Source organism: Coregonus lavaretus (assembly GCF_964263955.1).
Source record: "Coregonus lavaretus genome assembly, chromosome: 6".
Classification (NCBI taxonomy): Eukaryota; Metazoa; Chordata; class Actinopteri; order Salmoniformes; family Salmonidae; genus Coregonus; species Coregonus lavaretus.
The window spans coordinates 56903037-56928931 of record NC_139993.1 but is presented as its reverse complement, the minus strand read 5'-3'; the positions used below and the strand labels follow the sequence as shown (position 1 = coordinate 56928931).

Below are 25895 nucleotides of genomic sequence, written 5' to 3'. Positions count from 1 at the left end.
GAACTTCTCCACTTGTTCCACGTCGCCCACTTCAGTAATTTCCACCCCACTCTCCCTGCCTGCAAAAATACATTGTTTGTGTTCTTAGTAGGGCTGTGTCGATACCAGTATCGCAATATTTTTTCCATGGCAACAAATGAAAACACGAAACAGACCATACACTTTGGTCCTTTAAGAACCTGCTGTTAGTAAAATATTGTGTGCTATAACTTGGAAAATAAATAAATGTGACTATGGATGACAACATAATGATGTTTGTTTGCAACATTAGAGCCATTTTCCTAAAGAAGTTAAATCCGCATCGTTTTATATTTCCTTGCCACAATACTAACGAGTATTGTGATACTGGTATCGTCCCAGCCATAGTTTTCAGAGTGTGTATTTGTGTGTGTGTGTGTGTGTTACCTCGCTGCAGACCACGGTCATGATGATGTAATGGTAGTCAGTACAGGACCAGCGCAGGACGTAGGTTCCCTCCTCGTTGCCCTCCTGACGAAGCTTCTGGATGGCATACTCCGTACTGTAGGAGGGACAAACAGAACCAACAGTCAAAAACACTAAACTCAACACTAGATTAAGAGAAATGAAACAGATAGAGAAAGGTAGAAGGACAAGAAGAAAGGTAGTAGAGAGATGGAAGATAAAGATGGGAATGAAGAGAGAAAACAAAAGCCAGAAAGAGATAGACAGAGAAAGACAGACAGAAACAGAGACAGGGAGAGAGACAGAGACAGAGAGAGAGAGAGACAGAGAGAGAGAGAGACAGAGACAGAGACAGAGACAGAGAGACAGAGAGAGAGAGAGAGAGAGAGAGAGAGAGAGAGAGAGAGAGAGAGAGAGAGAGAGAGAGAGAGAGAGAGAGAGAGACCGAGAGAGAGACAGAGACAGAGAGAGACAGAGACAGAGACAGAGACAGAGACAGAGAGACAGAGAGACAGAGAGAGAGAGAGAGAGAGAGAGAGAGAGAGAGAGAGAGAGAGAGAGACAGAGACAGAGACAGAGACAGAGAGAGAGAGATATTTTCCCCAATATTTGGAACCAAGGACTGATCACCCCAATCCACAAAAGTGGAGACAAATTTGACCCCAATAACTACCGTGGGATATGCGTCAACAGCAATCTTGGGAAAATCCTCTGCATTATCATTAACAGCAGACTAGTTCATTTCCTCAGTGAAAACAATGTACTGAGCAAATGTCAAATTGGCTTTTTACCAAATTACCGTACGACAGACCACGTATTCACCCTGCACACCCTAATTGACAAACAAACAAACCAAAACAAAGTCTTCTCATGCTTTGTTGATTTCAAAAAAGCTTTTGACTCAATTTGGCATGAGGGTCTGCTATTCAAATTGATGGAAAGTGGGGTTGGGGGAAAAACATACGACATTATAAAATCCATGTACACAAACAACAAGTGTGCGGTTAAAATTGGCAAAAAACACACACATTTCTTTCCACAGGGCCGTGGGGTGAGACAGGGATGCAGTTTAAGCCCCACCCTCTTCAACATATATATCAACGAATTGGCGAGGGCACTAGAACAGTCTGCAGCACCCGGCCTCACCCTACTAGAATCTGAAGTAAAATGTCTTCTGTTTGCTGATGATCTGGTGCTTCTGTCACCAACCAAGGAGGGCCTACAGCAGCACCTAGATCTTATGCACAGATTCTGTCAGACCTGGGCCCTGACAGTAAATCTCAGTAAGACAAAAATAATGGTGTTCCAAAAAAGGTCCAGTTGCCAGGACCACAAATACAAATTCCATCTAGACACCGTTGCACTAGATCACACAAAAAACGATACATACCTCGGACTAAACATCAGCGCCACAGGTAACTTCCACAAAGCTGTGAACGATCTGAGAGACAAGGCAAGAAGGGCCTTCTATGCCATCAAAAGGAACATAAAATTTGACATACCAATTAGGATCTGGCTAAAAATACTTGAATCAGTTATAGAACCCATTGCCCTTTATGGTTCTGAGGTCTGGGGTCCACTCACCAACCAAGAATTCACAAAAAAAAAAAAAAACATCCTCCGTGTACAACGTAAAACACCAAATAATGCATGCAGAGCAGAATTAGGCCAATACCCGCTAATTATCAAAATCCAGAAAAGAGCCGTTAAATTCTATAACCACTTAAAAGGAAGCGATTCCCAAACCTTCCATAACAAAGCCATCACCTACAGAGAGATGAACTTGGAGAAGAGTCCCCTAAGTAAGCTTGTCCTGGGGCTCTGTTTACAAACACAAACAGACCCCACACAGCCCCAGGACAACAACAACAACAACACAATTAGACCCAACCAAATCATGAGAAAACAAAAAGATAATTACTTGACACATTGGAAAGAACAAACAAAAAAACTGAGCAAACTAGAATGCTATTTGGCCCTAAACAGAGAGTACACAGTGGCAGAATACCTGACCACTGTGACTGACCCAAACTTAAGGAAAGCTTTGACTATGTACAGACTCAGTGAGCATAGCCTTGCTATTGAGAAAGGCCGCCGTAGGCAGACCTGGCTCTCAAGAGAAGACAGGCTATGTGCACACTGCCCACAAAATGAGGTGGAAACTGAGCTGCACTTCCTAACCTCCTGCCAAATGTATGACCATATTAGAGACACATATTTCCCTCAGATTACAGCGATCCACAAAGAATTTGAAAACAAACCCAATTTTGATAAACTCCCTTATCTACTGGGTGAAAATCCACAGTGTGCCATCACAGCTGCAAGATTTGTGACCTGTTGCCACAAGAAAAGGGCAACCAGTGAAGAACAAACAACATTGTAAATACAACCCATATTTATGTTTATTTATTTTCCCATTTGTACTTTAACTATTTGCACATTGTTACAACACTGTATATATACATAATATGACATTTGAAATGTCTTTATTCTTTTGAAACTTCTGAGTGTAATGTTTACTGTTAATATTTATTGTTTATTTCACTTTTGTTTACTATCTACTTCACTTGCTTTGGCAATGTTAACACACGTTTCCCATGCCAATAAAGCCCTTAAATTGAAATTGAATTGAGAGAGACAGTCAGAGAAAGAGAGAGAAACAGTCAGAGAGAGAGAGAGAGAAAAAAAGTCAGAGAGAGAGAGAGAAAAAAAAAATAGTCAGAGAGAGAAACAGTCAGAGAGAGAGAGAGAAACAGTCAGCGAGAGAGAGAGAGAGAAACAGTCAGAGAGAGAGAGAGAGACAGAGAGAGAGAGACAGAGATAGACAGAGAGAGAGAGACAGACAGACAGACAGACAGACAGACAGACAGACAGACAGACAGACAGAGAGACAGAGAGACAGAGAGAGAGACAGACGGACGGACAGAGAGACTGACAGACGGACAGAGAGAGACAAAGAGAGAGAGACAAAGAGAGAGAGACAAAGAGAGGGAGAAAGAGAGAGAGAGAGAGAGAGAGACAGACAGACAGACAGACAGAGAGAGAGAGAGAGAGAGACAGAGAGAGAGAGAGAGAGAGAGAGAGAGACAGAGAGAGAGAGAGACAGACGGACGGACAGAGAGAGACTGACAGACGGACAGAGAGAGACAGACGGACAGAGAGAGACAGACGGACAGAGAGAGAGAAACAGTCAGAAAGAGAAACAGTCAGAGAGAGAAATAGTCAGAGAGAGAGAGAGAGAAACAGTCAGAGAGATACAGCCAGAGACAGAGAGAGAGAGAGTTGAATTGAATTGAATTGCGAGAGAGAGAGCCTTGCTATTGAGAAAGGCCGCCGTAGGCAGACCTGGCTCTCAAGAGAAGACAGGCTATGTGCACACTGCCCACAAAATGAGGTTGAAACCGAGCTGCACTTTCTAACCTCTTGCCAAATGTATGACCATATTAGAGACACATATTTCCCTCAGATTACAGAGATCCACAAAGAATTTGAAAACAAACCCAATTTTAATAAACTCCCTTATCTACTGGGTGAAATACCACAGTGTGCAATCACAGCAGCAATATTTGTGACCTGTTGGCACAAGAAAAGGGCAACCAGTGAAGAACAAACAACATTGTAAATACAACCCATATTTATGTTTATTTATTTTCCCATTTGTACTTTAACTATTTGCACATTGTTACAACACTGTATATATACATAATATGACATTTGAAATGTATTTATTATTTTGGAACTTCTGAGTGTAATGTTTCCTGTTAATATTTATTGTTTATTTCACTTTTGTTTACTATCTACTTCACTTGCTTTGGCAATGTTAACATACGTTTCCCATGCCAATAAAGCCCTTAAATTGAAATTGAATTGACTTGAATTGAGAGAGAGAAACAGTCAGAGAGAGAGAGAGAGAGAAACAGTCAGAGAGAGAGAGAAACAGTCAGAGAGAGAGAGAGAGAGAGAAACATTCAGAGAGAGAGAAACAGTCAGAGAGAGAGAGAAAGTCAGAGAGAGAGAGAAACAGTCAGAGAGAGAGAGAAACAGTCAGAGAGAGAGAGAGAGAAACAGTCAGAGAGAGAGAGAGAGAAACAGTCAGAGAGAGAGAGAAAGTCAGAGAGAGAGAGAAACAGTCAGAGAGAGAGAGAAAACAGTCAGAGAGAGAGAGAGAGAAACAGTCAGAGAGAGAGAGAGAGAAACAGTCAGAGAGAGAGAGAGAAACAGTCAGAGAGAGAGAGACGGACAGAGAGAGAGAGAGAAACAGTCAGAGAAAGAGAGAGAAACAGTCAGAGAGAGAGAGAGACGGACAGAGAGAGAGAGATGGACAGAGAGAGAGAGACAGAGAGACACACAGAGAGAGAGAGAGAGAGAGAGAGAGAGAGAGAGAGAGAGAGAGAGAGAGAGAGAGAGAGAGAGAGAGAGAGAGAGAGACAGACAGAGAGAGAGAGAGTGTCTGAGTACTGACCAGATAGGTCCATGACAGCAGTTCTGTAGGTTCTGCACCACAGAGGAAGGGGCCACCTCTGTACACAGGTAGTGGTGGGCATCTACCGTTAGACGGAAGTACCCGTCCACCAGGGCAGCGAACCCCAACGCCTCCCCTTTAAACTCCAGCTGCACCTCCTGTGGGACAATAGGAGAATTAAACAATAGTAAGAAATACTTTATAAATCAATACATTTGATTCTTGATTCTTTATTTAGATCCCCATTAGCTGACGCCTTAGTCTGTGTTCCAAAACACTCCACAAGTTTCCTTTCCTTAGTGTCCTGGGCCCGTATCCACAAAGCATCTCACAGTAGAAACTGGTTGTAAGTGCTGAGACTAGAGCCATTTTACTCCGACTCTTATAGGTACAAAAATGGGTAGCCATAAGAGTCCCACCTAGTCGACAGATATTTAGGACACCTCATGAGCTGTCCTAACCAGTTAAGAATGACCAGCAGGTGTCTTGATTATAGAAAAAGGTAGTGAGTCAGTGGTTCCTGCGCCATAGAAAGGCAACTGCTTTAGAGTTGTTGAAAGAATGTTTTGATATTTCTGATCAACACATAAATAATCTAGACCTACTGTACATGCAACAGTAGCCTTTCTCTTGCAGTCACAGTGATGCCCTGGCATGCAGTCACAGTGATGCCCTGGCATGCAGTCACAGTGATGCCCTGGCATGCAGTCACAGTGATGCCCTGCCATGCAGTCACAGTGATGCCCTGCCATGCAGTCACAGTGATGCCCTGGCATGCAGTCACAGTGATGCCCTGCCATGCAGTCACAGTGATGCCCTGGAATGCAGTCACAGTGATGCCCTGGCATGCAGTCACAGTGATGCCCTGGCATGCAGTCACAGTGATGCCCTGCCATGCAGTCAAAGTGATGCCCTGGCATGCAGTCACAGTGATGCCCTGCCATGCAGTCACAGTGATGCCCTGCCATGCAGTCACAGTGATGCCCTGGCATGCAGTCACAGTGATGCCCTGCCATGCAGTCACAGTGATGCCCTGGAATGCAGTCACAGTGATGCCCTGCCATGCAGTCACAGTGATGCCCTGCCATGCAGTCACAGTGATGCCCTGCCATGCAGTCACAGTGATGCCCTGCCATGCAGTCACAGTGATGTCCTGGCATGCAGTCACAGTGATGCCCTGCCATGCAGTCACAGTGATGCCCTGGAATGCAGTCACAGTGATGCCCTGGCATGCAGTCACAGTGATGCCCTGCCATGCAGTCACAGTGATGCCCTGGAATGCAGTCACAGTGATGCCCTGCCATGCAGTCACAGTGATGCCCTGCCATGCAGTCATAGTGATCATTTCAGTCCCACAGAGCTAGGCCAACATATTGTACTGTTTTGTTCACACTCGGGTAGTGTACACGTTTCTCACTGTACATAGCTCTATTCTGGACAGAGGTCTAATGATAATCTAATCTAATCTAATCTAAACACAGACTACTAATCCGATTATTTGTCCCTCGGCTAGGTTGGCTGGCTGTTAGGCCCGGTGACATTTGAACTCTGGCTGGCTGAAGCTGAGACAGTACAGTAGAGACAACGTTCATTAATCACTCATTAATACGCTACTGTTACTACTTAATCTACATCACCTGCATAATCCGAGCTAAAGTAGTGTTTGGAGAGATGCGTGTGTCTCTCACCATCTTCTTGTTATCCTGTCTGAAGATGGTGACTGTGGACTCTTTGATGACGATGTGTGTGATCTCGTGGAAGTCACAGAATGTAACCCAGCTGTCGCTGGCGTCATTCTTCTTGGGCTTGTTCTGTTTGCCCTCAAGCTTGTTCTTTTTGGACTTGTTCTTCTCTTTCAGGGTCAGGGTATTCTATTGCCAATGAAATAATAAATACATTGTAAAGAGATTTCTCTTAGATGAGTTTAGAAATACATTCAGATACTTCATCAATACCTTCCAAATTCACTCCAACTTCAGAGATAATATACCGTTTCTCAAGCAAACTCAAAATCACGCCCACACAAATACCACATTCCACCCACTCAAAACCACTCAAGAACATTTGAAAACCTCCAAACTCACTCCAGAAATCTCACACCAACTCAACTAAAATCCCACACAACCTCCTTAACATCAAAAAGGACCCAGTGACCACTCACATTAGGGGGCTTCCTCCTGTATGATATCCCTGTGGTGCCAGTAACCTGGACCTCCATGGCCAGGGAGGGCTCAGGTCTGTGGCTAAGCCACCCATTGGTCTCTCCCTCCTGGGTAACTACCAGGGCCCTGGGCTCCAGCACCTCCCTCCCCAGGCCCCGGGTCAGGCCTTCCAGGGTGGACAGGTACTTGATCTTCAGGTCGTACAGTGTGATGTTACTGTCCTGCACAGTGCGACAGTTGAACTCATTCAGGAAGTTCTTGAAGACGTTGTTGATGCGGAGCCGGGTGAGAATGTTGCGCTGCTTGATTTGCCTGTTCAGTTTCTCCGGGATGAAACGCTTGTAGCTGGAGAGAGAGGGAGTAGAGATGGAGGAGAGAGGGAGTAGAGATGGAGGAGAGAGGGAGTATTGAAGGGAGGAAAGAGGGAGTAGTGAAGGGAGGAAAGAGGGAGTATTGAAGGGAGGAAAGAGGGAGTAGTGAAGGGAGGAAAGAGGGAGTATTGAAGGGAGGAAAGAGGGAGTATTGAAGGGAGGAAAGAGGGAGTAGTGAAGGGAGGAAAGAGGGAGTAGTGAAGGGAGGAAAGAGGGAGTAGTGAAGGGAGGAAAGAGGGAGTATTGAAGGGAGGAAAGAGGGAGTAGTGAAGGGAGGAAAGAGGGAGTATTGAAGGGAGGAAAGAGGGAGTAGTGAAGGGAGGAAAGAGGGAGTAGTGAAGGGAGGAAAGAGGGAGTAGTGAAGGGAGGAAAGAGGGAGTAGTGAAGGGAGGAAAGAGGGAGTAGTGAAGGGAGGAAAGAGGGAGTAGTGAAGGGAGGAAAGAGGGAGTATTGAAGGGAGGAAAGAGGGAGTAGTGAAGGGAGGAAAGAGGGAGTAGTGAAGGGAGGAAAGAGGGAGTAGTGAAGGGAGGAAAGAGGGAGTAGTGAAGGGAGGAAAGAGGGAGTAGTGAAGGGAGGAAAGAGGGAGTAGTGAAGGGAGGAAAGAGGGAGTAGTGAAGGGAGGAAAGAGGGAGTAGTGAAGGGAGGGCGATAGATGGAGGCAGTGGAGGAATTAGGGGCATTGTCATTCCTTTCCATTTGTGAAATATGTGTGTAAAGATTATACAGTATAACTGTGTGTGTGTCTATGTTGTGTGTAGAGATTATACAGTATAACTGTGTGTGTGTCTATGTTGTGTGTAGAGATTATACAGTATAACTGTGTGTGTGTCTATGTTGTGTGTAAAGATTATACAGTATATCTGTGTGTGTGTCTATGTTGTGTGTAAAGATTATACAGTATATCTGTGTGTGTGTCTATGTTGTGTGTAGAGATTATACAGTATATCTGTGTGTGTGTCTATGTTGTGTGTGAGTGTGTGTATATATGTGTGTGTGTCTATGTTGTGTGTAGAGATTATACAGTATATCTGTGTGTGTGTCTATGTTGTGTGTAGAGATTATACAGTATATATGTGTGTGTGTCTATGTTGTGTGTAAAGATTATACAGTATATCTGTGTGTGTGTCTATGTTGTGTGTGAGTGTGTGTATATATGTGTGTGTGTCTATGTTGTGTGTGAGTGTGTGTATATATGTGTGTGTGTCTATGTTGTGTGTGAGTGTGTGTATAGCTGTGTGTGTGTCTATGTTGTGTGTGTATATCTGTGTAGATCTCTACCTGATCTCATTGGAGGCAGTAGACAGGGGAATCTCTCTGGTCATAGCGTAGTGAGTGATGGCCAGTACAGCCATGCCCAGGCATTCATTCTCTATCTCACGCTGCTCCGCCTCACTCTGGGGGCTACGCACCACAGCCAGACCATTCTGGAAATCATTCTGGCCCTGGAAAAACACACACACACACACACGATGGGCTGACTAATGTTTCAATGAAATGAAGAGTAGTGAATCATATCCAGGACCTCTATATCAGGATGTGTCACAGAGGAAGGTCTGAAGAATTGTCAAAGACTTCAGCCACCCAAGAGAGACTGTTCACTCTGCTACCGTCCAGCAAACGGTACCAGAGCATCGGCTCTTGGACCAACAGGCTCCGAGACAGTTTCTACCCCCAAGCCATAAGACTGCTAAATAGCCATTTGACAGCTAAATAGTTAATGAAATGGTTACCCGGACTATCTGCATTGACTCTGCACTGACTCTATGCACACTCACAAGATTATAAATACACACTACATACACATTCACTCATACACACTACACTGACACTCTCACGCAAAACCCAAACACATTCACATACACTAAATACGCACACACACACACACACACACACATACTGACACAACACACACACACAAACACGCACACACCCATCATATGCCGCTACTACTCTTTATTCTTACTCTTATTATTATCTATCCTGATGCCTAGTCACTTTACCCTGTCTTTATGTACATATCTACCTCAAATACCTTATTATTATTATTATCTATCCTGATGCCTAGTCACTTTACCCTGTCTTTATGTACATATCTACCTCAAATACCTTATTATTATCTATCCTGATGCCTAGTCACTTTACCCTGTCTTTATGTACATATCTACCTCAAATACCTTATTATTATCTATCCTGATGCCTAGTCACTTTACCCTGTCTTTATGTACATATCTACCTCAAATACCTTATTATTATCTATCCTGATGCCTAGTCACTTTACCCTGTCTTTATGTACATATCTACCTCAAATACCTTATTATTATCTATCCTGATGCCTAGTCACTTTACCCTGTCTTTATGTACATATCTACCTCAAATACCTTATTATTATCTATCCTGTTGCCTAGTCACTTTACCCTGTCTTTATGTACATATCTAACTCAAATACCTTATTATTATCTATCCTGATGCCTAGTCACTTTACCCTGTCTTTATGTACATATCTACCTCAAATACCTTATTATTATCTATCCTGATGCCTAGTCACTTTACCCTGTCTTTATGTACATATCTACCTCAAATACCTTATTATTATCTATCCTGATGCCTAGTCACTTTACCCTGTCTTTATGTACATATCTACCTCAAATACCTTATTATTATCTATCCTGATGCCTAGTCACTTTACCCTGTCTTTATGTACATATCTACCTCAAATACCTTATTATTATCTATCCTGATGCCTAGTCACTTTACCCTGTCTTTATGTACATATCTACCTCAAATACCTTATTATTATCTATCCTGTTGCCTAGTCACTTTACCCTGTCTTTATGTACATATCTAACTCAAATACCTTATTATTATCTATCCTGATGCCTAGTCACTTTACCCTGTCTTTATGTACATATCTACCTCAAATACCTTATTATTATCTATCCTGATGCATAGTCACTTTACCCTGTCTTTATGTACATATCTACCTCAAATACCTTATTATTATCTATCCTGATGCCTAGTCACTTTACCCTGTCTTTATGTACATATCTACCTCAAATACCTTATTATTATCTATCCTGATGCCTAGTCACTTTACCCTGTCTTTATGTACATATCTACCTCAAATACCTTATTATTATCTATCCTGATGCCTAGTCACTTTACCCTGTCTTTATGTACATATCTACCTCAAATAACTTATTATTATCTATCCTGATGCATAGTCACTTTATCCTGTCTTTATGTACATATCTACCTCAAATACCTCATACCCCTCCACATTGATCTGGTACTGGTTCTCCCTGTATATAGCTGCACATTGACCTGGTACTGGTACTCCCTGTATATAGCTCCACATTGATCTGGTACTGGTTCTCTCTGTATATAGCTGCACATTGATCTGGTACTGGTACTCCCTGTATATAGCTGCACATTGACCTGGTACTGGTACTCCCTGTATATAGGTTCACATTGACCTGGTACTGATGCTCTCTGTATATAGCTGCACATTGATCTGTTACTGGTACTCCCTGTATATAGCTGCACCTTGACCTGGTACTGGTACTTCCTGTATATAGCTGCATATTGATCTGGTACTGGTACTCCCTGTATATAGCTGCACATTGATCTGGTACTGGTACTCCCTGTATATAGCTGCACATTGATCTGGTACTGGTTCTCCCTGTATATAGCTGCACATTGATCTGGTACTGGTTCTCCCTGTATATAGCTGCACATTGATCTGGTACTGGTACTCCCTGTATATAGCTGCATATTGGCCTGGTACTGGTATTCCCTGTATATAGCTCCACATTGATCTGGTACTGGTACTCCCTGTATATAGCTGCACATTGACCTGGTACTGGTACTCCCTGTATATAGCTGCACATTGACCTGGTACTGGTATTCCCTGTATATAGCTGCACATTGATCTGGTACTGGTACTCCCTGTATATAGCTCCACATTGGCCTGGTACTGGTACTCCCTGTATATAGCTGCACATTGACCTGGTACTGGTATTCCCTGTATATAGCTGCACATTGACCTGGTACTGGTTCTCCCTATTGCTTCATTCTTCTGTTATAATTTTTATCTCACGGTAAATTCTACACCTGTTGTAGTTGGCATATGTGACAAATAGCATTTTTACCTGCACAGTGTCCACAGACACACAAACATAAACACACACATACGTACCTGGGCGAACAGGTAGTCGAGGGAGGCCGCGTCCAGTAGGGGTGTACCTTCAGGGACCCTCTGTGGGCTGAGACCTCCCCTCAGCTTACTGATACAGTGTCTCCACACTGGAGACTCATGCTCACTGGTACCATGCCAGTTAGTGAAGTAAAACCTGATGGGTGGGAGAGAAGAGACAGGACAATGTTAATACCAAGACATGGTCGGGACTCGGTAGGTGGGTGAGGTGTGTGCATCCACATATTTACAGTAAGTATACGCATTTGTTTGTTTTTGTGTACAAAGGTTGGCCATAATCTGCTGGTTGACCAAGTGTACCCTGGCTGTATGACGCAAATTCAACTCAACAATAGGCCTGCTCATTTAGGCTCTGACCACATCTACCCCTCTTCCTCTCTCTCTATTTTCTAGTGAGAGGGCAGAAAGAGGAAGTCTGCGTGACACCACATGTTTGCTATACTTCCTCTCTGAGTTAACAGTTTCTCTTGGATCATACACAACGAAACTGGCAAGGCAACTGAATATCTCCTGTTTTAATGCCCTCAGGTGTGCCAAACAAACACATCCACTTGATACTTTAAGCATTGGATTTCGTCCTGCCTTGTATCCATGTTTACATGTGAATTGTAAAAACAGTTCACAAGTAAATCTTACTTAATTACATACTGCTGTATTCTAATCTTATCTGATGTAGACTACTTTACCAGCTCAGCAAGTGCCAGTCTACTCTGCACAGCATGGTGCCAATGTGCCATACACCCTACCTGCATGACAACGTTCATGTTACATTGAATCATGGTTGATGAATGATGGTTAAGTAACAGTCCTGTTGAATAATCTTTAACATAGTGACAGGCAGTGACGAGAGCTCACAGTGGCAAAAACAGCAGGTAACAGCGGTGGATAACTAAGTTAGTAACAATGGGAGGTGTATTGACGTCTGGTGAATGGCGTCAGTGAGATATTCATAATGCATTAGAATGATTTGATAATGTAATAACACACACAGTGCAGTAGGCCTGTCTAAGTACCTCATGCGGTAGCGCAGCTTGATGCAGGTCTCGTCAGTAACCTTGATGACGTGGTTGGGAGCGTACCACAGCCGTTTGTTCTCATCATACAGACCAAACAGACTATAGCACAGGGGGGATATATCTGAGAGAGAGAGAGAGAGAGAGAGAGAGAGAGAGAGAGAGAGAGAGAGAGAGAGAGAGAGAGAGAGAGAGAGAGAGAGAGAGAGAGAGCGAGAGAGAGAGAGAGAGAGAGAGAGAGAGACAGAGAGAGAGACAGAGAGAGAGAGAGAGAGAGACAGAGAGAGAGAGACAGAGAGAGGGACAGAGAGATGAGAGAGAGAGAGAGAGAGAGAGAGAGAGAGAGAGAGAGAGAGAGAGAGAGAGAGAGAGAGAGAGAGAGAGAAAGAGAGAGAGAGAGAGACAGAGAGAGAGACAGAGACAGAGAGAGAGAGAGAGAGAGAGAGAGAGAAAAAAAGAAAGGGGATACATTACAACATTATCCAGAGAGCATCTTACATTTAGGTAAAAGTTTGAACAATCAGGTTCGGTATAAGGTATAACAGACACTGACTGGTCAGTACCACAAAGTTCATACAGGAGTCATTGTATAAATAGCATAACATACTAGGGCTTGTATCGCAAGAATCAAGTTTAGATTTTATACCCAAAAAAGTAAGAGCGTTCTATGTATTTTTAGTCTCATCTCCTACCCACGTTCCTACAGAGACATTATTTTATTGTAATAGACAAGAACTTAACCTTTCTAACTCCCAAAATGTAGAACAGAGCATACACTACTAAAACGAGAGCATCAATGAACATGATTGTGGAAAATGAATGCTCAGTTTCTGTCTGGCTTTTAATTTAATTTACCAAGTACCGCTAGCAGCATTTTATTCACATACTGTTATGTGCTAGCTGTCTAGTCTGTGTTTTATAAATGTGTAATGAGCATAAAAAGACACATTTATATAAGGAATTGGCAACTCGTTCTCATTCTGAGAAATAAGCATCTTCTTATCCAGGTAGGCAATGGATTTCAATATCTAATGTGAGAGTTCAGTGACCTGCCGGAGGAAGACGACATGACAGCACCCTCCTCAGGGGATAGGTACTGATTGTAAAGCCAATTAGTACACAGCTGGGCCCACTAACTGCGTAGTCTCCCTCTACATAGGTGTGCCAGGAGATGAGCTCGGGGCTGGGAGCAGACACGGGGACCTGTGAGGATGTCGTACTTTCCTACCTCAGAGAAAGCTTCTTCATCTGACGCACCTTGTCTCTCTGTTAAACAAGGCAGGCTATAGGTAGAGAGAAGCGTTCCACCTGTAAATATTATGTGTAGACAATAGCCTAAAGACGGGTGAAGCCTTTTGTTGTTTTGTTTTCCCTTTTTGGCCACAGCCTTTTGGTCAACTGCTTAGTTTATTTTATATTCCTTTTCTTTCACTGTTGTTTCAGTATTGGACGCTACCCTGTACTGGAATTGTTTTGTTGGGTGAAAGAAAACCTGTTTATTGACAATACAAAAGAAAAGGAACCACAACCACTGCCTCCAGTCTGTTCATGTCATTCCTCCCGCCTGTGTTAAGGTGTTTCGGACAAGCTGATCCGTCACAACTGGTGGAGAATGCGGGCACCTTGAGGCAAGACCAGAATCAATCCCCTTTCCGGTGGCTGTGATTATTTTTATTTTTCGGAAGCCCACTACACCCACTGATAGGCATGAGCGAAGAGTTGCTACGTCAGCTAACGGCCTGCGCCATCACCCAACAGGAGACCCTAGACCTCCTCAGGTCCGAACTAGCAGACCGCCCGTCTCCCAGGGATCGTAGGAGGCCCAACGTCAGCGCGCTGTCGGAGGACTACGATGTGGAGGCCTATCTTCTGGCCTTCGAACGAACGGAGCAGAGAGAGATGGCCTCAGGATGACTGGGCGGGCCTCCTGGCTCCCCTGCTCACAGGCAAAGCACAGGTGGCGTACTATGACATTGAGGAAGGGGCTGCCGAACGTCTGAAGGCGGAGATTCAGTCTCGCTATCAACTGAACCCCAGAGACCGGGCCCAAAGGTTTCATGCCTGGAAGTACAACGAAGAGGAGTCACCGAGGGGCCAGCTCTACCAACTTATAGAGACCCCGTTTGAGTGCATAGCCATGGACCTGGTGGGAACCCTGCCGCATTCGGCGCGCGGGCATGAGTACATCTTGGTGGTGGTGGACTATGCAACGAAGTTCCACTGAGGTCGATGACAACGAAAGCCATAGCAAAATAACTGTATATCATGTTCTCCCGAGTGGGACTCCCGGCCACCATCCTGACCAACCAGGGCACGCCGTTCATGTCCAGACTGATGAAGGACCTGTGTCAGTTATACCGGGTCAAACAAATAAGTACCAGTGTGTACCACCCCCAGACGGACGGGCTGTGTGAACAGCTGAATAAAACCATCAAAAGCATGCTACGCAGGGTGGTGGACCGTGACAGGACAAATTGGGATATGTTGTTGCCGCACCTCATGTTCGCGCTCCAGGAGGTTTCCCAGGCATCAACTGGCTTCTCGCCTTTCGATCCTCTCTATGGGCGGCCCTGTCGCGGCTTCCTTGAGGCCTGGGAGAACCAACCCTGCCCGTACCGTTCCCTCATCGAACACATCACATTCATAAAAGACCGAATGGCAGCGATATGGCCGGTGGTGAGAGAACATGGCCAAAGCACAGGAAAACCAAGCCCGCGCTATTTTTTATTGGTAAATTTACAAACATATATAATGATAAATAGACTTGAAACTTGTATCTCATTATGGTGTATGGTGAAATAAGTATAGCCAGTTATAATTGTAATGGCTTAGCTGATAATAACAAAAGAAGAACAATATTTACATGGCTCAAAGAGAAGGAATATAATATCTATTGTATACAGGAAACTCATTCAACAATTCGAGATGAAGTAGCGTGGAAAAAAGAATGGGGGGGGGGGGGGATATACTTCTCCCATGGGCAAAGAAATTCAAAAGGGGTGATGATATTAATTAATAGTAATTTTGATCCGAATGTGCAAATTGTCCAAATAGATACGCAAGGTAGATGGATTATTTTAAATATGTTATTGGACCATAAACCACAACAATTCAAGACAATATTATTATGGTGGGGGATTATAATACTGTTTTAAATAGCTCAATGGACCGTAAAGGAAATCACACCACAAACAATCACCCACATGCTCTTAAGGAAATTGTGAATGTCATGGATACATTAGAACTAGTAGATATATGGAGGCTTAAATATACTGATCTAGTGAGATATACATGGCGGAGACTGAATCAAGCTAGTCGTCTTGACTTCTTTCTTATCTCATTCTCGTTGGCACCAAAAGTAAAAAAAGTGTTGATAGGGGACAGAATGCGGTCGGACCATCATATAATAGGCATATACATTACTCTTACTGAATTTCCACGTGGGCGAGGATATTGGAAATTTAATCAAAGCCTATTGGATGATAATTTATTTATAATTAGAACAAAGGAATTTATAACTGACTTTTTCCAACATAACATAGGTACAGCGAATCCCCTTATTGTATGGGACACCTTTAAATGTGCCTTTAGAGGCCATGCAATTCAGTACTCATCTCGAAAACAAAAGCAATTTAGGTCAAAAGAGTTTATACTAAGAAAGGAAATAGAAAGTCTAACAGAACAGATAGATGGCAATAAAAACTGTAACATAGAGGCTCAGAATAAATTAGAGGAAAAACAAAAAGAAATGGAGAAACTTATTCAAGAAAGATCAAGTGTAATATATTATAAAAATAAAGCAAATTGGATGGAATATGGGGAAAAATGCACAAAATTATTTTTTAATCTTCAACATAGGAATGCTACCAAAAAGAACTTAATGAAACTGGTTACAATTGACGGAGTCACCCATAATTCACCAAATGATATTTTGAAGGAAGAAACAAAGTACTTTAAGCATATGTTTTCTTTTCAGTCGCCTCCATCTCCTCTAACTGAAGCTAATTGTAGAGATTTTTTTTCTATTGATAATGTCAAATTAACAGCCACACAGAAAGACTCATGTGAAGGTGAAATTACAGAGGAGGAACTTCTGGATGCAATTAAAGACTTTAAGTCCGGGAAAACTCCAGGGTTGGATGGCATACCAGTCGAGGTATACCAAACCTTTTTTGATATACTAAGAGGACCGTTATTAGCATGTTTTAACCACTCCTATGTAAATGGTAGATTATCTGACACTCAAGAAGAAGGTCTGATCTCATTATTACTGAAACAGGATACAAGTGGAAAATATAAAGATCCAGTCCATTTACAAAATTGGAGGCCCCTTACACTTCAGTGTTGTGATGCAAAAATCCTAGCAAAATGTATAGCGTATAGAATTAAAAAGGTATTGTCGGATATTATTCATTCAAATCAGACAGGTTTTTTACATGGAAGATACATTGGAGATAATATAAGGCAAGTATTGGAAACAATAGAACACTATGGAAAATATGGGAAACCAGGCCTGCTATTCATAGCAGACTTCGAAAAGGCATTTGATAAAGTTCGACTGGGGTTTATATATAAATGCCTGGAGCATTTCGATTTTGGAGAATCTCTTATAAAATGGGTCAAAATCATGTATAGTAACCCTAGGTGTAAAATAGTAAATAATGGCTATTTCTCAGAAAGTTTTAAACTGTCAAGAGGAATGAAACAAGGTTGTCCACTATCGGCATATCGATTTATTGTGGCCATCGAGATGTTAGCTATTAAAATCAGATCCAATAATAATATCAGAGGATTAGAAATACAGGGCTTAAAAACAAAAAGGTGTCATTGTACGCAGATGATTCATGTTTTCTTTTAGATCCACAACTAGAATCCCTCCACAGCCTCATGGAGGATCTAGATACATTTTCTAACCTCTCTGGATTACAACCAAATTATGACAAATGTACTATATTACGTATTGGATCACTAAAAAATACAATTTTTACATTACCATGTAGTTTACCAATAAAATGGTCTGATGGTGATGTGGATATACTCGGAATACATATCCCAAAGGAAATAAATGATCTCACTTCAATAAATGTTAATAGAAAGTTAGCAAAAATAGATAAGATCTTACTATCATGGAAAGGAAAATACCTGTCAATTTGTGGAAACATCACCCTGATTAACTCTTTAGTATTATCCCAGTTTACCTATTTGCTTATGGTCTTGCCTACGCCTAGCAAACAGTTTTTTTTAATTATATGAGAAAAAAATATTCAATTTTATTTGGAACGGCAAGCCAGACAAAATTAAAAGAGCATATTTATATAATGAATATGAATTCGGAGGACAGAAATTATTAAATATTAAAGCATTAGACCTATCACTAAAATCTTCAGTCATACAAAAGTTATACTTAAATCCAAACTGGTTCTCAAGCAAATTAGTAAGATTGTCTCACCCAATGTTCAAGAAAGGCCTTTTTCCCTTTATTCAGATTACAACCTCTCACTTTCAGTTATTTGAAAAGGAAATAATCTCCCAAATGTCACTATTTCTAAAACAAGCCATAGAAAGTTGGTTGCAATTTTAATTTAATCCTCCAGAAACGACAGAACAAATAATGCAACAAATATTGTGGTTAAATTCAAATATACTAATTGACAAAAAACCTTTATTTTTTGACAGAATGTTTAAAAAAGGTATAATCTTCGTAAATGATATCATCGGTAGGACTGGTGGAGTTATGTCGCACATGCAGCTAACAAAAACATATGGAAATGTCTGCTCTACCCAAAATTACAACCAAATAATTGCAGCCTTACCGCAAAAGTGGAAGAGGAAAGTGGAAGGGGGAGAAAGTAAGGAACTTGTCTGTCGGCCTTGCATTAAAAAACATAATTGGTTAAGGAAAACTGTGATAAATAAAAAAGTATATCAGTTTCACTTAAGGACCAAAGGATTGACAGCCGTCCCATATAGATTGCAAAATAGTTGGGAAGAGATCTTTGACGTACCGATCCCATGGCATAGTGTTTATGAACTGACACGCAAAACGACACCGGATTCAAAAATTAGAATCTTTCAATTTAAATTATTATATAAAATTCTTGCTACCAATAGAATGTTATTTATATGGGGGATACAATCTTCCCAGCTCTGCAGATTTTGCTGTGAAGAGACAGAATCATTAGATCATTTGTTTTGGTTCTGTCCATTTGTAGCTTGTTTTTGGACACAGGTCCAGGAATGGCTAAAGGATTGCAATATTTACCTGGAACTAACCTTGCAGATAGCATTACTGGGTGATCTGAAAAGTCATAGTCAATCAATCAATAATATAATAATACTTTTAGCAAAAATGTTTATTTTTAATTCACAATCTGTAGAAGCAATGAGAATAGAAAGGTTCAGAACTTTTGTAAAACATCACAGTACGGTTGAAATATATATGGCAAATAGAAATCCTATATGGATGGTGTTAAGAGATAGATGGGAGGTATTGAATAGAGTTGAAGGATGGGACTAATAACAAATAACAACAAATAATAACAAAGATAGCTAATAATGTAAGCATACTGTGTCCATAATAAGTATATAGGTTGTATGTTGGGAGCTTTTGGGAAAGAGCACAGTTAGAAAGATATGGCATATAGAAGCAAACCGGATGGACATCATGAAAATGATCGGAGAGGTTGAGAGTAGAAGAAGTTCAGGAGCAAAAAATAAATAATATATATATATATATATATATATATATATATATATATATATATATATATATATATATATATATATATATATATATATATATATATATATAATATAATTATTGTAAAATTAACTCTGTCCATAAGGTGTAGATAGTAAGTATAGACCGGAAGTAGAGGCCTGGGCATTGTTGTTCACTAATTTACTCCAAGTAGGGAAAGGATGGTGGGGTTGAAAAGTAATAAAGGGGAGTATATATATATTTTTTAAAAAATACATGGGGGATTGATCCATTCCCCCCCCCCCAAAAAAAATTAAAAAAAATAAAAAATAAAAAATAAATAAAACACACAAAAAAATATTATAAAAATAATATTATTATTATTATTTTTTAACCCGGGCTTACAATAGAACGGCCCAGCCGTGACAGTTCCGCCCAGGAGATAAGGTACTTCTCCTCGTCCCCATGCCGGAACACAGGCTCCTGGCTCAGTGGCAGGGCCCATATGTGGTGACAGAGCAAGCCTCCCCGGTCAACTACAGGTTGAGTCAGCCAGGACGACGGCGCCCTCAGCAGATATACCACATCAACCTGTTGAAAGCCTACTTGGAACGAGAGACACAGGTGCTGATGGGACTTAAGGCAGACGAAGAGGAACGTCCGCCAGAAACGGCTCAGCAGACGCGAGACCTTGAAAAGGTTGTCCAACAGAACCAACGGGTATTCTCCCCCCTTCCGGGGCAGACCTCCTTGCTCTGTCATCGCATAGCCACGGAGCCAGGGAAGAAGGTACATCTCCGACCCTACAGGGTACCAGAGGCACGTCGGGAGATGGCACGGAAAGAGGTGAGGGAGATGTTGAAGATGGTGGTCGTCGAGCCGTCCACCAGCGAATGGTCCAGCACTATCATGCTGGTGCCTAAACCCGATGGGTCTATTCGCTTCTACAACGATTTCAGAGCCCTCAACGCCATCTCCAGGTTCGACACCTACCCCATGCCGAGGGTCAATGAGCTTGGGAAAGCCCGCTATATATCGGCCCTCGTCCTCACCAAGGGGTACTGGCAGGTGCCTCTGGCCCCCGAAGACTGCCACAAAACCGCCTTTGCCACCCCGAATGGGCTATTTCAGTACGTCCGCCTCCCCTTCGGCTTGCACGGAGAGCGGCCACCATCTTCCAGAGGCTTATGGACACGCTGTTACGTCCTCATCAGTCCTTCGCCGCCACCAATATTGATGACGTGGTAATACACAGTGAGGACTGGGAGGACCACCTCCGCCAGCTGCACCATGTGCTGGCCAGCCTGGAGGCGGCCGGCCTGACAACCAACCCGAAGAAGTGCCACCTGGGACTGAACGAGGCTGAAAACCTTGGCTACACCATCGGAAGCGGTCTGATCAAACCCCAGGTGGAGAAGACCAGGGCCATCCAGGAGTGGCCGCGGCCCAAGGACAAGAAGGGGGTCCGCTCATTTCTGGGCCTAACGGGTTACTACAGGCGGTTCATCCCAAGCTACTCCACCATCGCCACCCCACTGACCAACATGACAAAGAAGTGGAACCTGGTGAGGGTGGTATGGACATCTGAAGCCGAGGGGGCGTTCCTCCACCTCAAAGACACGCTGTGCTCGGAGCCGGTGTTGAGAGCCTCAGATTTCCAGCAGCCCTTCACCATCCACACCGACGCCTCCAGCACCGGCTTGGGGGCTGTTCTGTCTCAAGGGGACGGGGCTGGAGGAAAGTCCCATCCTATACATAAGCTGCAAGCTGTCCGACAGGGAGAGGATGTACGCGACGATAGAGAGGGAGGCACTGGCAATTAAGTGGGCCCTGGAATACCTGAGGTACTATCTCCTGGGGAGACGATTCCGACTGGTCACAGATCATGCGCCCCTCCAGTGGATGGCGGGTAAGCGAGACACGAACTGCCGAATAACAGATTCCTGTCACTCCAACCCTTTAACTTCCAGGTGGTTCACCGATCGGGGAGAGCACACGGCAATGCAAAAGCACTATCCTGTCGAGACCCGGAGGTCTCGTCTGGCGCACACCCCTCTGGGTCGCTCTTGGGAGGGAAGGCATGTGAGAGTTCAGTGACCGGCCGGAGGAAGACGACACGACAGCACCCTACTCAGTGTTAAGCCAATTAGTACACAGCTGGGCCCACTAATTGCGTGGTGTCTCCCTCTACATAGGTGTGCCAGGAGATGAGCTCGGGGCTGGGAGCAGACACGGGGACCTGTGAGGATGTCGTACTTTCCTACCGCAGATAAAGCTTCTTCATCTGATGCACCTTGTCTCTCTGTTAAACAAGGCAGGCTATAGGTAGAGAGAAGCGTTCCACCTGTAAATATTATGTGTAGACAATAGCCTAAAGATGGGTGAAGCCTTTTGTTGTTTTGTTTTCCCTTTTTGGCCACGGCCTGGCCTTTTGGTCAACTGCTTAGTTTATTTTTTATTCATTTTCTTTCGCTGTTGTTTCCTGTACTGGAATCGTTTTGTTGGGTGAAAGAAAACCTGTTTATTGACAATACAAAAGAAAAGGAACCACAACCACTGCCTCCAGTCTGTTCATTTCATTCCTCCCGCCTGTGTTAGGGTGTTTCGGACAACCTGATCCGTCACAATAAACAAAGTGAACAGGCTATGTTGTTCAAACAGTTGGAGACAGAAGGGTGTGTTCATATCAGTTAAACAGTTCTACCTTTTTAGCAAACAAATAGATCCAAGTTGGTTAGACTAAATAAAGATTAGCTGGCTACTCACTAGCATGTGGGCTTGTGCTTGAGAGATTGTTTATGAGACCTGTGTAAATTTTCCATAATGTATACTACAAGAAGTTAGTCATTAGGCCTATTAGTGGATGTGCATGGTTTTGGTTAAATTTGTAACAAAAATGGCATTTTCATAAACAGACTTGAAAGCTAGATCAGTGATTATTGTCAAAAAAGCACATTAAACTATTTTGATCAAATAATACAATTATTAGTGGGTCTTATGGTTGTGGAAGGCTTATATTTAGCCTAGGTATAATTTTACAAGGCCTGCATTCATTACATGATTCCTAACTGTTTGAAATGCAGTGTATTGACCTTTAATTATGAAACAAAGCTTATTTAGAGAAAATGTTTTTGAAAAAATGTAGATATATATCCTGAATCGTCCAGAAGTAAAAAATAAATAAATAAATAGAGGTATGATTTTAAAGCCATTATCGCCCATCCCTATAACATACAGTACCCGATCCAGAACAGAGTCAATACAGAGTCCTTTTTTTTTTGGGGGGGGGGGGGACTCAATTGGGCTTTCAATTTACTTCTGTTGAGAGTTGTAATAATAGAATGCACAAGGTACAATTTCAACATTTGGTAGCGCATGGGCAGTTTTCCTCTTGTTAGCCTATTTCATTCACTGACAGACCTTAGAGAGCTATTTATAAACTGCCAGAAATGTCCAGTTGATCAACTAGCCCATGTCAGCTAGGTAGTAATGCTAGTCTAACCTATCTAACTAAGTCTTGTAGAATAGTAGTTATCATGGCCAGATTATGTGCCCAGGGGCCTCGACACCCAGGGGGCCCCCATTGATTTTGTTGAGTCGCTCAGGTATCATATAAACACATAAGACATTGCAAAATTTGTAGAATTGCAGGAAATTAGCTTTAAAACTACTAAATGCTCTCTCCGCCCCCATGGCAAAATGTGTAGAATGGCAGGAAATTAGCTTTAAAACGGCAACATTTTCTCTCCGCGCCAACATGAGTGGTGTGAACAGTTTGGGGTGCGAGGTGCGGTTTTGTTACTACGCCGATAAATGACAATATCCACCCGAAAACCTAGGACATTTGTGTGACTGGACCTTCTCAAATAGTACCCCTGCAGTAGAGAGTACAGGTGATCCTCTGTAGCTCAATTGGTAGAGCATGGCGCTTGTAACGCCAGGGTAGTGGGTTCGATCCCCGGGACCACCCAAACCTAAAAATGTATGCACACATGACTGTAAGTCGCTTTGGATAAAAGCGTCTGCGAAATGGCATATTATTATTACATGCATGTATGCCTATAGTTTTTGTGTGAAAAACAGAACAGAGGTGAAGTCGCATTAGGAATAATAACGTATTGGACGTTTGCATGACTTGGCTATGGATACTAGCTATGTTCATGTCTCCAATAGGTGTACATCTTCACAGTCACAGTGGGTCTTTGTGTGGTTAGAGGTTGGAGAGCAGGTTTCATCTGGTCAGGAATTCACAGGGCAGCCAAGGAGACAGGAAGGAAGGGAGTGGTGCACTGAACTGAACTGTGGGAAATTAGTTCTGCAAAACACACTGAGTTGGACAGAGACAGAGGGAATCCCCCAACATAAATCAAGCCTCCAGTGGTATAATTCAGATCAAAATATGTGGATGTTACTCTATCTTAATGTATTGCACTAAGCATGAACTATGTGGATGTTACTCCATCTACTACTACTGCCTCTACTACTGCTACTACTACTACTACTACTACTACTACTACTACTACTACTACTACTACTACTACTACTACTACTGCTGCTGCTACTACTGCTACTGCTGCAACTGCTACTACTGCTGCTGCTACTACTGCTACTGCTACTACTACTACTACTACTACTACTACTACTACTGCTGCTACTACTACTACTACTACTACTGCTACTGCTGCTACTACTACTACTGCTACTACTACTGCTACTACTGCTACTACTACTGCTGCTGCTGCTACTGCTGCTGCTGCTACTACTGCTACTGCTACTACTACTACTACTGCTACTACTACTACTACTACTACTACTACTACTACTGCTGCTACTACTACTACTCCTCCTGCTACTACTGCTAATGCTACTACTACTACTACTACTATTACTGCTGCTACTACTGCTACTACTGCTGCTGCTACTACTGCTACTACTACTACTACTACTACTACTACTACTAGTAGTGGCCTCCTGAAGCTCAGTTGGTAGAGCATGGCGCTTGCAACGCCAGGGTTGTGGATTCGATTCCCACGGGGGGCCAGTATGCACTCACTAAAATTGTAAGTCGCTCTGGATAAGAGTGTCTGCTAAATGACAAATGTAAATGTCCTACTACATTTACATTGTACTGCTGCTGCTACTACTACTACTACTTCTGCTGCTGCTACTACTACTACTACTACTACTACTACTACTACTACGCTACTGCTACGACTAGTACTACTGCTAATACTACTACTGCTGATGCTCATGTTACTACTACTACTACTACTACTACTACTACTACTGCTGCTGCTGCTACTACTACTACTGCTACTGCATATCCTATTGGCTACCACTGTAGCCTTTACAGATGAGCCTTTCTAATTGTTGCAAACAATAAAGGGAACCTTGTGAGAGACAGGAAAATGATGGGGCCAGGATACTTCCTCTTTTCTGAGCTCTATTGTTTTGTTGGGACTGAGTGTGTGTATCAAACTACCTACCACTGACCACACACAGAAAGGCCCTTCACAGAAACACTCGCTAAACAGATCATACATTTATGTTGGCAGCTGCTTTGCTTGTTTAGCCTATAAGGTTAACTAGTGAATATTTGCGTATGGACTATGGTAGCTGTGGAGCTGAACTCCTCCTTGGTCTGAACTCCTCCTTGGTCTCCCCTCTCGCTCTGCAGTCCTGGGAAGAGACATTTTGGCTTCACACAAGGAAGAAATTACAGAACCTGTCCCATCCTGACCCGACCCCAACCAGCCGGCATCTTGTCTTGGAGTGTCTGGCTGAAAGGAAGAGCCGGACGGACAGACCCACTCCTTTCTCTTCCTCTCTCTTTCTCTCTCCCTTTCTATCCATCCCCGGTCACACTGGCAGATGTTTTGGACTTTTAGAGCCAGTATCAGAACAAAGTTTTAAATATAGTTCAAAATGTGTCTGTCAAAGAAGAAGGCTACCAAACAAGCATTTTTAGAGCCGTAAGAAAACAGATGCTGGATGTTAGTGGCCTTTCTCGTACAGGATAGTAGCTGGGTTACATCTGCTTTATCAATCTGTCTGTATTGTGTGCCTTATATCTGGCAGGGTGAAGCAGAAATGCAGTTACTGTAATAGCCTGTTCATATGGTCACTACTAGCATCAGAAGCATTTCTTATATTAGGATTTAGCGTTTCTTATCTTAAACATCGAGATTCAGCAGTAATAAAGAGCATCCACTGACAAATATTAGATTGTTGGCAATAAAACAAAACCCACAAGTAACACAGATAGGCTTACATCTTTGGAACATTTTCTGATCCCATTTCATATGGTCTAGACCCTACTGTATGACACAAATGAGCAGCACACACAAAGAGATGAAACATCTCCTACTATGAAGCCATTTATTTCTTAGTTACTGTATTTCTCCTTCCTGTCTCCTAGCTAACAGTGGCACAGTGGACTTCTCTGTTGGCAGATAGGCTCTATCAGGTGTGGCGTACAGCAGGTCAGCCACCAGGGGGAGACTCGTCGAGGCCTGGTAACAGATGGAGTATACATCACGAGGCGGTGGCTC

At 42.8% G+C, this 25895-nt stretch overlaps 1 protein-coding gene across 2 annotated transcripts in view; it reads right to left on the bottom strand.

Moving 5' to 3' along the window:
• jak1 (Janus kinase 1) overlaps nt 1-25895 on the bottom strand; it is a 91695-nt gene that overhangs the window by 40092 nt on the left and 25708 nt on the right. For both annotated transcript variants that reach the window (XM_084163979.1, XM_084163980.1), the window contains 7 exons: nt 12645-12768; nt 11614-11767; nt 8697-8860; nt 7047-7392; nt 6574-6756; nt 4886-5043; nt 406-520 (listed from right to left, as the gene is read on the bottom strand). In XM_084163979.1, the coding sequence (XP_084020105.1) occupies nt 406-520; nt 4886-5043; nt 6574-6756; nt 7047-7392; nt 8697-8860; nt 11614-11767; nt 12645-12768 (1244 nt within the window). The remainder of the gene's footprint in view (nt 1-405; nt 521-4885; nt 5044-6573; nt 6757-7046; nt 7393-8696; nt 8861-11613; nt 11768-12644; nt 12769-25895) is intronic.